General features: G+C 54.3%; 1 protein-coding gene across 4 annotated transcripts; it reads left to right on the top strand.

The window, feature by feature from the left end:
• Nucleotides 1-3,265: 3,265 nt before the first annotated feature.
• Nucleotides 3,266-12,994, top strand: FDXR (ferredoxin reductase). 4 transcript variants are annotated; one of them, XM_072939536.1, is made up of 12 exons: nucleotides 3,266-3,448; nucleotides 4,202-4,305; nucleotides 8,584-8,679; nucleotides 8,879-9,001; nucleotides 9,173-9,286; nucleotides 9,646-9,747; nucleotides 10,637-10,744; nucleotides 10,989-11,073; nucleotides 11,207-11,406; nucleotides 11,490-11,661; nucleotides 12,242-12,412; nucleotides 12,543-12,994. In XM_072939536.1, exons 1-12 carry the CDS (start codon nucleotides 3,349-3,351, stop codon nucleotides 12,671-12,673), a joined length of 1,506 nt encoding a protein of 501 aa, XP_072795637.1. In that variant the 5' UTR covers nucleotides 3,266-3,348; the 3' UTR covers nucleotides 12,674-12,994. The 4 variants fall into 4 exon arrangements, with proteins under 4 accessions (XP_072795637.1, XP_072795636.1, XP_072795635.1 ...); XM_072939535.1 differs by having other exon boundaries at nucleotides 11,487-11,661; XM_072939534.1 differs by having other exon boundaries at nucleotides 10,619-10,744.
• Nucleotides 12,995-13,284: the final 290 nt, after the last annotated feature.

Raw genomic sequence — 13,284 nt, 5'->3', positions numbered from 1 at the left:
TGACGCAGGTTTGGCAGCCTCCTGCTTTGCTATAGGTTACTGCTGCTCTTTGGAAACGCATTAGCAACTCAAAAATGGCCTTAAGGTCTGGGAATGCGATTAATCAAACTGCTAATTCCCCATATGAAAAATACAATGTCAGAAAAGTCCCCATTGCACAGTCCTGGCTAATGATTAAAATCATCCTAAAATGACTCACTGTTATTGATCTGGGCCCAAGTGCGAAATGGACTGCAGCTGGACACCCTGGTACCAGATGTGGCTGTACAACAGGCGCCCAGGAACAAGTCACTCCATCACTTTGAGGCTTAATTTTCTGTTGCTTGATTTCTCTGAGGATATGAGTTGGGAATGAGTGGGGCTGGCGAAATGAGGGGAAATGACAGGAGTGAATCAAGCACTTCCAAGGCGCTGCAGAGACCTCAGGTCTAATTTACAGAGGCACGACAGAGGTCATAACATTGATGATGATGGTAGCAAATGCCTGTTCAGAAATTGTGGCCCTTGTTTATCTATGCTATCTAATTTTCATCTTTACAAGAAGTTGGTACTATTTTCCCCTCACATTATGTATTGTGAAGATAAGCCTTGGAGAGATTAAACCTATCAATGTCATATAGCTAGTAAGTGGAGGAAGAAAGATTGAAACCTAGTGTGTCTGATTCCAGAATCCTTTCTCTTAACCACCAGACATACTACCCCTGGGTAGGGAGCCCTATAGGGCTTTCTGATCCTGAGTCTCCTTCTCTTTCTCCCATGTGCGAGGATAACAAATGGATCATTAAGACAAACTCTTAATGAACTTCCATTATGTACCACGTACTGTGCAAAGCTCTGGGGATGTAAGAGTGAATGATTTAGAGATCTGCAGATACTAATTACTATATGGAAAACAGATAAACAACAAGTTTCTACTGTATAGCACAGGCAACTATATTCAATATCTTTTAGTAACCTATAATGAAAAAGAATATGAAAAGGAATACATGTATGTATACGTATGACTGAAACATTATGCCATACACCAGAAATTGACAAACCAAAAACAAAACAGTGAATGAAATTGGGCCCCAGTCTCCTGGAGCTTGTTGTCTTGTGCAGGAATTTACAAACTTTTCCAGTCAAAGGCCAGAGAGTAAATATTTTGAGGATGATACAGTCTCTGTCACAACTACTCAATGGTGCCATCAAAGTGCAAAACAGCCAGAGACAATATGTAAAGAAATGAGCATCATTGTTTTTCAATAAAATTTTTAAAATTTTATGTAATTTTCACATCACAGAATATTATTCTTTACAGTGTTTAAAAACTTTTTAAGAATGTAATAAACTGTGAACTTGTGGGTTGTACAAAAACAGGTAGTGGGCAGGATTTGGCCTGCAAACTATAGTTTGCCTAATCCTGGTCGAGTGGGACAAGCACAAAACACAGGGGCTTATTAGAAGTCAGAGCAGTATTTACTTCTCAGTACCAGGGAGGGGAAGTGACTAGAAGGGGCACAAGGAACTCCTGGGGGTGCTGGCCATTTTCTATTTATTGATCTGTGTGGTGATCACATGGTTACATCTTGTGATGATTCGTCAAACAGTACTTTCTTTTCCTATTTACTTACTTACTTTTTTAAAAACACCTTTATTATGGTATGATTCCTGTACAGTAAACTACACATATTTCAGATGTGCAATTTGATGAATTTTAATAGATGTTTATACCAGTGAAACCACCACCACCACAATCAAGGTAGCAAATGGAGATACCAGGGATTGAACCCAGGACCTCAGGCATGCTAAGCATGCACTCTACCACTGAGCTATACCCTCCCCCCATCAAACAGTACTTATAATTTGTGTGCTTTTCTGTTTGTTACACTTTGTAAAGAAAAAAATGTTGCCTGCTATTCCAGTTCTACAAGGATCAAGCCATTAGTCACTGTAGTCACTCACCGACTGTTCCCTGAGGGGAATTCAGGATGGGGAAAAACAGAAAGCATTCTGCAATGATTTGGATATACAGGCCCCTAGATAAGTTACATATTTAAGGGGAAAATGTCAATGATCCTAGATTCTTCCATCTTCCCATATATGGAAAAGCACTAAAATCATTAACTCGAGTTATCTGTTCTATGTGATGAGCAGTAATCTTTTTATGCTTGACTTCATGTTTTTCCCAGCAAGAAAAAAAGTTTATATATATCTTGACTCCTCCCTTACCTCTTTGGAGCAGTTTCTCGGAGTAATCTGAGAGCCTGTCTCCTGGGCTACAGTTCTCAGTAAGATCCCAGAATAAAACTTAATTCACAACATTGTGCATTTTCCTTTCAGTTGACAACTTCAGTAAATAAGATAATTAAAAAGCTATAAAGCAGTATAATAAGTAGTGATGGGCTGGAGTGTTGAGGGGACAAAAAGGGGCCCTAACCCAGCTTGGGAGAGGATGGGTCAGGGAAGGCTTCTCCAAGGATGTGCTTGACAACGGGGGGGGGGGGGGGGGGCAGGGAGGAGGGGGCCGGCGGAGGGAAGGTGGCTTCAGAATTATTGTGTTAGATGTGACCACAGATCCTGTCATTTAAAAATCCATTTTGTTCATCACGGATTTTTTTGGAGATCTAGCTTTGTCCTTAGTACAGAGGGCAAGAAGCTCCTCCTCTGTTCCCTCACCTACGTAAAGGGGAGGATGGTTAAGCAACAAGGTCTTCAAGGTTTAAAATTCTCCCGGGCCTGACCTGGACAGCATCTTGCCGGGGCCAAATCTTTATAATGCTCGGCATCGGAGAAAGGGGTGGCCAAGGTCCTGGCGGGAGACTCTTTTTTGCAGACTTCCGGACTCCGTGATTATTACCCAATGGGCAGGGAGGCTCGCTTGGACCTGGCTTGTGATTGGCTGGGACGCGGTGGGGTACGCCATCGAATCGGAAAGGGGCCTTGCGTCATCAGAGAGAGTCGAGAGCCTCCGAGAGGGAGCTGCTAAGTAAAGTAAGCTCCTTTTTAATTGGCTCCCTCTTTCAGGCGGCATTGAAACAGCAATGGGGATTTGCTCTCTTCCAACCCTAGGCTCCAGATAATCGGAGAGACGTTGAAGATTGGGGAGAAATTTATTGAGTCACGTACGGCCCGGAAGCCCTGGGGGGCGGGTCTTCAGCAGAAGTGGGTGGGCCCGAGAGGGAGGGATTCTTCTGGGGCTGGGGGTGGAGTCGCTACTCAAGGCTTTCCCGGAGCGTGGGAGGCGGGATTTGGGGGCGGGCCCCCGATTGTGGGCGTGGTCGGAAGGGCGGGGGCGGGGTCGGAGCGGGCGCGGAGCATGGGGTAGTCTCCGGGATAAGGTCTGCTGGCCGGTTCCTGTTTCTAGGCATGGCTCCGCGCTGCTGGCGCTGGTGGCACTGGTCAGCGTGGTCTCGGAGTCGGCCGCCTCCTTCTGGGAGCACCCCGAGTAGGAGCAGGACACCTCTAGGTCTGGATAAGAGCGCGGGGACGCCTGCGAGCGCGAAGTGCAGGGGTCGAGGCCGAGCTGGGGCAGGGCTGGAGAGGGGAGAGGGAGAGACCAGGGGCGAGACTGGAGGGGTCCACTCATGCAGATGAGATAGGGGTGGTGTACAGGGGCAGATGGCGGCCCATGCGGTGAGATACGAGGCTCCTGGGGTGAGACAGGGGTCAACAAAGGTGAGAAAGGAAGACCATAATGTCCACAGGTGTGAGGAGTGTATGGGGATGATACAGAGGCCTGTGGGGCAAAAGGGAAGTCTGGGGCGAAACAGGGGTCCAGAGGGGCAAAAACGGGCTTTGTGGTGAGAGAGGGACTAGAAGAGGTAAAATGGGGCATTGTGGGGAGATCTACAGGGGTGAGACTGGGATGATCTGGAGTCTGTTGGAAGGATGTGGTATTCTAGCTGGGTAGGTAGGGAACCCGGTAAGAAAAATTAGGAAGTACTGTGTAGGACAGCCTCAGGGGTGAAGGGGATTATTGAGTAAACTATCTTCAGTGGTACAGTAAGTTCACAGGTGAGATGGGAGCTCTGGATGGAGACAAAGCCTCTGGGGGTTCAGAAGAAGTAAGGGACCCTGCAGACACCAGAGCTTTGAGGAAGAAGGGAAGGAGGGTGCAGATGAGGTTGAAGCCTGGGAGGCTTATCTTCTGTTCCACACTGAAGTTGGTTTGGGACTGGGGAGGGAGCCTTGATCTGACTTTCCTTCCCGGTCCCCCCAGCCTCAGGCTTCTGCCAGCAGTTCTCCACCCAGGAGCAGACTCCTCAGATCTGTGTGGTGGGCAGTGGCCCAGCGGGCTTCTACACAGCTCAACACCTGCTGAAGGTAAGCCACTTCCTCCTGCTTCCCTTTCCCATAATTCATCTGCTGCTCCAATCCTAAGATCAAGCCCCGCCCTCTTTGGGTTTGAAAAACACTCCTGGATCCCTGATGCAGAAGGGGCTCCTGGCCTATCTAGATGGGACACTTCCTACCTGCTTTGTCACCTACATCTGGGGCTCCCCACTCTAGGGTCTCAGCTGTGGGAGAAGTGTGTTTGCCTCATGGGTGATGGTCAGTGGTCCATGGCAGATGGTGGGCTATGCCTTCTTGACCAAGTACTCCACAGAGTTTATGCACACCGGCACGATGATTTTGTCCTGCCCCTCATCTTCCCTTCTTTCTCCTCTGTCTCCACTCTGTCCCCAACATTCTACATCTTGCGGCTACCCTTCTTCTCAGGGCTTCTGTAACTTTAGGCACCTCGCCATCCTCTCCTCACCAGTTGCTCCAGCCCTTCCTGTGCCATGCTGATCTTTCAGCTGGCTCCACCTCCCTATTCCACCCCACCCCCATGGTCAGGGTCTCAAGGTTTATAGTGTTGGCCTTGGTGGGCAGGGCCCCAAGGCTGCTGGTTGCCCTTGAGACTTCAGCAGATCTTGGTGGGAAGGAAGGGGAGGGAAATCATGGGTTGGGGTGGGGGGGAGGGTGCAGGAGACCTAGGATGACTAAGACATAGGACCGTGGCCTTGCTAAGGAGAGATAGGAGAAAGGATGAATATATTAATTATACACACACATATACAGATACTTCAAAGGTAGGGTGATCCACCTCCCCAGTTTGCCCAGGACATGAGGCTTTCAGTGTTAAAACTGGGATGGTCTTGAGGAGACTAGGAGGAGTTGGTCACCCTGCTGAAAAGTGACCTAAGCATGCCTTCCAAGCCACTGAGGTGATAGAGCTGATTGTGGTGATGTGATCAGCCTGAGCCTGGTTAGGTGGGGTCGGACAGAAAGTGTTTCCTGGAGAAGGTGTTTGAGTTGCATGGAAGGAGGCTGGGCTCTGGAGAGGGCCTCCCCTGCATGGGGAGTCATCCTGGGGCAAATTGTCACGTGTTAGGTCAGCCCTGGGCTCTGGGATGGAGACCAGGGATCTCATAGGGGCTGGAGAGGGCTTTGTGTAAGGGGCACTGTGGGAGCTGAGCCTGAATTTGGGGAGGGAGGAGACTGGACCTTCCAGGCAGGATTCTCAGTGCCCTCAGAGAGGCTCTAGCCTGCACTCAGCTGGCAAACACTTTTACACACTTTTCCTGTGGGAGGTGCTGGGGGATGGACCCAGAGACCAATTACAAGGTGGTCCTTGCCCACTGGGAGCTCCAAGCTATTGTCTATGCTCCCGTGGCAGGAATGTAGGCAACACGTTTGGGACAGTGGCACTTAGCTTAGTCAGGCACTGTCTGGACAGCATCTCATCGCATCCTCGAGACAACTTGTGAAGCATGTGTCATGACTGTTGCTTCAGGGGTGAGGACACAGGCTGAGCAAGATTGCCCAAGGCCCCACCGCTGAGCAGGGAAGGCGCTGCGTTCTGAGCACGGGCAGTCCGACGGCAGAGCCGGCTCATAAGCACCATGTGGGCCATTCAGTAATCAATCACAGGACACCAGCACATTCCAGGCACAGGCTCTGCGCTGGGAATGCGGGTGTGAGCAGGACAGACGTGGTCCCCATGCTTAAGGACCTGACAGTCTAATGTAGGGAGGGGAAGAGACTTTGCATGGAATTCTAGGGCTCTGATGTAGGGGCGGGGGGCATGTTCAGGAGTGGGCGCATAACTCAGCCTGGAGGAGGTGATGTTCAGGTTGCTGTCTGAAGGACTGAAGGAGCTGTCGGATGGGGTGGGGATGGGTGGATAGGAGGCTAGAGGGCCCCAGGCACAGAGAACCTCAGGACAAGACCTGGAGGAAAGAGAGAATGCGGGTCTGGGGACAGGTGAGTTCAGGGAGGTAGGCGTGTGCAGTGAGGATGGAGAGGTGATTGCAGAGGCTGGAGGAGGGATGTGGGCCCAGATCCTGGGGGCTTGGAAGTCATTGATCAGCTTGGATTCACGCAGTTTCTCTTGGTGCTGTCTGCCCTCCTCCCTCTATACGAGCCCCCTGGGGGACTTGTTAAAACTCACATTTCTGGGCCTAGTTTATACCTAATCAGACTGTGGCTGAGGCCCAGGAATCAACATTTGGAAACAAACCCCTGGAGAGGTCTGCTGCCTGCCACTCTAGGTGGCTAGCATCACCGAAGTGTTTTAGGCAGGGACTGAAGGCTCCCCATATTTGATCTGGAGCTCTCTCTCTGCCTGCAGGGCAGACAGCAGGGCGGGGAGGCAGGGCTGGGGGCCGGGAGGGCAGTAGGGAGCTGCTGGGGTGGCAGTGGGGAGGGTGGGAGTCTGATTGGACAGAGTTGAGGGGAGTCAGGGAGGAGCCCCAGATTCTGGCTTGGGCTCTGGGTGGATGGGGTGGAAGGAAGCCCAGGAGCAGAAGGGGAGAGGTTTGGGGGAGGGGGAACTGGCTCTCTTCTGGATGGACATCAGGTGTCTGGGGTGAGCTGTCCAGGGGTCTCAGGCTTGGTGACAGGTCTGGGCAGGAGAGAGAGTAGAATGCCATCAGTAAGTCCACAGGGAAGAACCTCAGAGAATGTTTTTTTTTTGCGGGGTGGGGAGGGCAGAGGAAAAGGGGCCTGGAAAAGAGCAACCAGAGGGTTGGAGGGAACTGCGAGAGTTAGGGAGGAGAGGCTTCCTGGAAGAGGAGGCCAGCTTTGTGAGAGAACCAGTAAATAGGTCCAGCGGGTTTAACCTTGTAGAAGTGGCCTTGGAGAGGGCCATGTGACCTGGTGGGAAGGGTCCATAGCAGGAAAGACGGGAAGATAAGATGAGAATTGAACTGTGCATGGTACTGACCTCCAGGCTAAGCAGTTTAAACTTTTTCCCATGGCCGGGCAGCCAGGGAAGTTTTGTTAGCAAGGCTGAGTCATACAACACGACAGCAACCACAGCGGTGGTAATGGCAGCAGCGGGTCAGGCCCTGGGGCTCAGTGTGCAGGCCTTGCTCATTTAATCTTGAGCATCACACCAGAAGGAATGTGCTGTTGCCCAGAGAATTTAAGAAATATTCCAGGGGCAGCACGGAATCAGATAGCAGAGGGCCAGGGTTGGCCCCCGCGGTGGTTGACTCCAAAGTTGCAGTTCTTCTGTGGGTATCATGTCAGTGGGGCTGGAGGGAGGTGGTTCTGGCGCCACCTGCGGCTGGTCCGGGTAGGGAGAGTCAGGAGACACGATGCACGGGTGGGTGGGCAATGGGGGCCTGGACTTGGGTGCAGGCAGTGGAGTAGAAGGGAAGAAGGGATGTGGACGGAGGCAAAGAGGTAAGTGTGAGGCCTGCTAGATGGCAGGAGCTCATTTTCTTTGAGTCCATTGCATTGGGAGTATTGAATCGGGCAGGAGCCGAGATGGGGGTGCAAGGCAGGGCAGTGACATCCACAGGGGTCCCGACTGCTTGACTCTGAATCTGCTTGTGGCCCAGAGTCTCTCACCATCCTGACTTCCTGATGATTCGCAGCCACCCCGAGAGAGTCTGTCCCAGTTTGCAGAGGAAGAGACTGAGCCCCAGCAGATCCTGGGACTTGCCAGAGCTATGTGGCTTTTTGGTGGCAGAGCCAGACCACACGTCTGCCCAGACCCATGCCTTCCCTACGACTCTTGTAGGTGCCCTGAGGAGCAGGCAGTGTGGGACTGACATGTGAGTGACATTGCTTTCTTCTAAGACAAAGAGTAGGGCCACTTCCATCTCCCTTTGCCTGCCTTATGCTCCAGCTGTGTCCCCAACTCTCTGTCCTGCTGGTCCTCTTTCCAACAGAATGGTCTTGGAGACTAAAGCTAAGGCGGGTATGGATTTCAGAGAGTGGTTCTCAGGGCATCAGATGGGCTGGGCAATTCTCAAAGTGTCCAGGAGTTCTAGTGCAGGGCAGTGTATCACGCCTGACCCAAGCAGTTGACGAAGCTCCCCTGATACAACTCCAGTGGAGGGCAAGCTGCCGCCTTCCTTCGCTGGCCAGGGTTCTCCCCGTCTCGCTGGGCTGGCAGTTCTTGCAGCCTGGCCTCGGCCATCCTGGCTCTGTGCTGCCAGTTCCTCTTGTCTGGCTCTCTAGGAAGACGGGGGCTTTTCTCCTTGCAGAGGGTCCTTGTGTCCTCAGCCCACTGAACTGGGCTCTCCTGCTCTGTCCTGGGAAGGGCAGGACCCGTAGGGGCCCAGCCTCACCCTCAGCACCACCAGCTGCCGCCCTCTCCCCCAGCACCACCCCCGGGCCTGTGTGGACATCTTCGAGAAGCAGCTTGTGCCCTTTGGCCTGGTGCGCTTTGGTGTGGCGCCTGACCACCCGGAGGTGAAGGTGGGTGTCTCTGGCCTCAGAGCAGGAGTTTGGAGGCTGTGGTCAAGGTGAGGAGGGAAGGGAGGCTCCCTGGCCGCACGGAATGACCCCAGGCCTTCTGCTGTGGATACCACCTAGGATGTTGGGGGGTGAGGGTGGCACAGCCATGGTCCCCGGAGCTGCCCCATCATCTAACCCCTCCCACTCTGGGGCCCGGCAGAATGTCATCAACACTTTTACCCAGACGGCCCGCTCTGACCGCTGTGCCTTCCATGGCAACGTGGTGGTGGGCAGGGATGTGACTGTGCCGGAGCTGCGGGAGGCCTACCACGCCGTGGTGCTGGTGAGTGCAGCCGGGTGGGCGGGGCCGCCAGGGCTGGGAGACAGGGGTGAGGGCCAGGGTGGAAGCTATGGAGGAGGAGCTGGGAGGAGGAGCTGGAAGGAGGCTGCTGGGAGCCTGGTGGGGGCTGCTTGGCCCCTTAACTGGTGCTGAGGTCTCTGGGTCTTTCCTCAGAGCTATGGGGCAGAGGACCACCAGGCCCTGGAAATCCCTGGTGAGGAGCTGCCTGGTGTATTCTCGGCCCGGGCTTTTGTGGGCTGGTACAACGGGCTTCCCGAGAACCGGGAGGTGAGTTCGGGGAGCCCTCCCCCTGCCTTTCCCTCCCCACTTCTCAGCCAGGGCCAGTGGCAGCTTTTGGATGCCATAGCTGGGGAAAGAGGGAGGCCTGGGAGGTTCCCAGTGAGAGGAAATGTAAAACATCGTGCTGAAAGAAGGGGAGGCCTCTGGAAAGAGGGGGCACTTGTGGAGGAAGAGGGTCCTTAGTTGCAGCTCAGGTAGCTGAAGTTTCCCCCTGAGTGTTCACCCCATCTACTCAGAGCCCAAGTGTTGGGGAGCCTGAGGGCAGGGCTGGGGACCTGGCATGAGGCTGAGATTAGCCTGACTGGGGCCAAGGCTATGGTAACCCTATCAGGACCTCTCCCCTCCAGCTGGCACCAGACCTGAGCTGTGACACAGCCGTGATTCTGGGGCAGGGGAATGTGGCTCTGGACGTGGCCCGGATCCTGCTGACCCCACCTGAGCACCTCGAGGTGAGTGGATAGGTCAGGGGCTGGAGGGGTGGAGCAGGGGTTACACCGAGGAGAGGGTGCTGCTGCCTGCAGGGTTCGGGCCTCGTCCCTCCATGCTGAACACAGTGCTTCTCTTTTCCCATGGTGCCAGGCAGAGGCCTTCTGAAAGGCAGCCTGTGAGCCTAGTCTCATACCATTTCTCCCTTCACTTTCTGCAGCTACACAGACCTTTAAAAAAACTTCTGTGTGCGCATACCACTCCCCCTACTCAGAACATTCTCAGCTCACCTCCTGCCAGTTAACCTGTATTCAACTTTTAGTTCTTGACTCAGTTGTCTCTTCCTACAGGAAGCCTTCCAGGACCATCCTGAAGAGGTCCATTTCCCTGTAACACCTTCCTCCCATAGACTTGGCTACTCCTGTTTCAAAGCAATTTTATACTTATTAATGAATATTTGAGGTGGGGAGGGTATAGCTCAGTGGTAGAATGTGTGCTTAGCATGCATGAGGTCCTGGGCTCAATCCCCATCACCTCCATTTAAAATAAATAAATAAACCTAATCACCGCCCCCCCCCCCAAAAGCTAATGAATATTTGGTAAGTCTATCTCTCTCCACGAGAAGCTCTCTGAGGGTGGGCAGCATGTAACTTTTGCTCACCATTCACACACACACACCTCTCCCTGCCCCTTGCACAGTGCCTGGCATGTGGTAAACAGTAAACACTTGTTGAAGAGCTGGGCCTGGTTTGCTACTAGTTGGGGCCATTTGCAGAATTGGCGGCAGTGTTCCGTCTGGCCACCAGGGGGGGCAGTGGTGCAGTTTTGGGCCGCCCAGGGTAGGGTCACCAGCAAATGGAAAGGCCCCTTCCACCACCCTTGTCTGACTTTAAGCACCTCCTTTTGTGCCAGAAAACGGACATCACGGAGGCTGCCCTGGGGGTACTGAGACAGAGTCAGGTGAAGATGGTGTGGATAGTGGGCCGACGTGGACCCCTGCAAGTGGCCTTCACTATTAAGGTGCTGGGGCCTGAGGGAGAGGGGCCAGGGTCCCAAGTAGATGGTCTGCCCTTAGGAGGTGTGGCAGGGCAGAGCTGCCTGTGGTGGAAGAGAGGGAGCCAGGCAGGGCCCCCCAAGGTCCAGTGCCTTCTGTGGTGGTGGGTGGTACTGGTATCTCCCACCTAGGCTGGGTTCTGGGGTGGGCTGAGGCTGGACAGTGCTCTGGGCCTGATCTCTTCCCCCACTCCCCACCCCCACCCCCAAGGAGCTCCGGGAGATGATTCAGTTACCAGGAACTCGGCCCATATTGGATCCTGCGGATTTCTTGGGCCTCCAGGACAGAATCAAGGGTGAGGGGCCCTGGCCTGGCCCCCCAGCTCACTAGAGAGGGGATGGTCTAGGTCAGAGAGGGCTTGGGGGAGGGTGTTCGGGGAGAAGGCTGGAACCCAAAGACAGCCCTGAGATGTTCTGTGTTGCTGACAGAGGTCCCTCGCCCGAGGAAGCGGCTGACGGAATTGCTGCTTCGAACAGCCACAGAGAAGCCAGGGGTGGAGGAGGCTGCCCGCCAGGCATCGGCCTCCCGTGCCTGGGGCCTCCGCTTTTTCCGAAGTCCGCAGCAGGTGCTGCCCTCGGCAGATGGGAGGCAGGTGGCAGGCATCCGCCTGGCTGTCACCAGACTGGAAGTGAGTCTCCTGTTAGCCAAAGACACCCCCATTCCTATGTGTTCCCACCCACAGCCTGGTATTGCCCACACTGTCCCCAGCAGGGTGTCGGTGAGGCCACCCGGGCAGTGCCCACTGGAGATGTGGAGGACCTCCCTTGTGGGCTAGTGCTAAGCAGCATTGGGTATAAGAGCCGCCCCATCGACCCCAGTGTGCCCTTCGACCCCAAACTTGGCATCATCCCCAATGTGGACGGCCGGGTCATGAATGTGCCAGGTGAGAGGGTGCAGTGGGGGACAGGGAGGCTGGTGTCTCCTGGGGTCATTCCCATTCATTCATTCATCTGGTGACAGGTACTGAGAGCCAGGCCATGTCCCAGGACCCCATCCTGGGACTTACTCTAGCTGAGATGCCCACACCTATGCCTGGTTATTAAGTCATTCAATTTACTGAGACCTGCTCTGAGCTAGGCCTAGTTCTGGGATTGGAGATTAGGCAGCAGCCCCTGTAATCAGCAAGCTTGCAGTCTGATTGTGTATCCACATACCAGTCTAGTCATTAATTCATTCAGTTAATGTTTACTAAGAGCCTGCTGAAGCAAGGTGGGCAGGACTCAGCTCCTACAGGGAGGTACTGATCTACAGGGACACTGAGGGGTAAGGGAGGATGGCATGGTAAAAATAGGTTGGGAAGAGTTGAGAGCAGTGGGCCAGCAGCCACAGTGGGCCCACTGACGGATGCTGGAAGGCCATGGGGTCAATGGATGCATGCACATGCAAGTTTGTATGGGGGCTGAGGCTTGCCAAGGGTGTCCAGCCCACTCCCCATTATTTACACCTTTGTTACCCATTCCCAGGCCTCTACTGCAGTGGCTGGGTGAAGCGAGGACCCACAGGCGTCATCACTACCACCATGACTGACAGTTTCCTCACAAGCCAGATTCTGCTGCAGGACCTGAAGGCCGGGCAGCTTCCGTCTGGTCCCAGGCCTGGCTATGCAGCCATCAAGGCCCTCCTCAGCAGCCGAGGTCTGGGCCCCATGTGAGCTCCAGGGAGGGGGGGGGTATCCCTGGACCTTCCCACTGTTTGGGAGTTGGGTGTTCGGGGCTAGAGTGGAGGAGGCGGTGGAGGCAGTGACTCGTCTTCCCTCTGCCTCAGGGGTCTGGCCTGTCTCTTTCTCGGACTGGGAGAAGCTGGATGCTGAAGAGGTGTCCCGGGGCCAGGGCACTGGGAAGCCCAGGGAGAAGCTGCTGGATCCTCAGGAGATGCTGCGGCTGCTGGGGCGCTGAGCCCAGATCCTGGCCCGGCACGGAGAGGAGGAGTCCTGTGCAGGGGAGAGGGACTGAGCTGGACTCCGCACCACAGCTGCATCATTTGCTGGTCCTGGCATGGGGCCTTGGCTGCCTCTTTTCCAGGGGGTTCTGAGCACTTCCTTATGCCAGAAGGTCACTCTTGCCAGTGTGGATTTGACTCTCAGCAAGGAGATAACCTTAGTTAGAGATGGGTGCCAGGTGCAGGCTGATCTTCCTCCCTCCTGCCTCTCTCCTGCTGGACTGTGGAGGGTCACCAGGTTGGGAATAGGCTGGAAATAAAACACCTGCAACCCAGGATCAGTGGTTGATGTGCGACTTCTTTAGGGGCCTGGGGTCACCTTCCAGCTGCAGCTCCCCTCCAGTCACCAGGTGGCGCTGCAGGGCCAGCTCCCTGCTCAGGGACCTCTTGGGGGCTTGAGGGGTTTTGGCAGCCAGGCCTGGCACCCACCCTCTTTTCCTCAGCTTGTCCCTGCTGCTGCGGCCTGCGTGCCTTCTGCACACACTGCAGGCACCCTTTGACCCCAGTCTGCTTGCTCTGCTGGCTTCACTGCCTGGTCCCCTCCCTGGTGAGTCCCCAGTACAACCAA

Source organism: Vicugna pacos, chromosome 16 (genome assembly GCF_048564905.1).
Source record: "Vicugna pacos chromosome 16, VicPac4, whole genome shotgun sequence".
NCBI classification, from domain to species: domain Eukaryota; kingdom Metazoa; phylum Chordata; class Mammalia; order Artiodactyla; family Camelidae; genus Vicugna; species Vicugna pacos.
The sequence above is the reverse complement of the archived record's forward strand: the minus strand, read 5'-3'. Positions and strand labels throughout refer to the sequence as shown.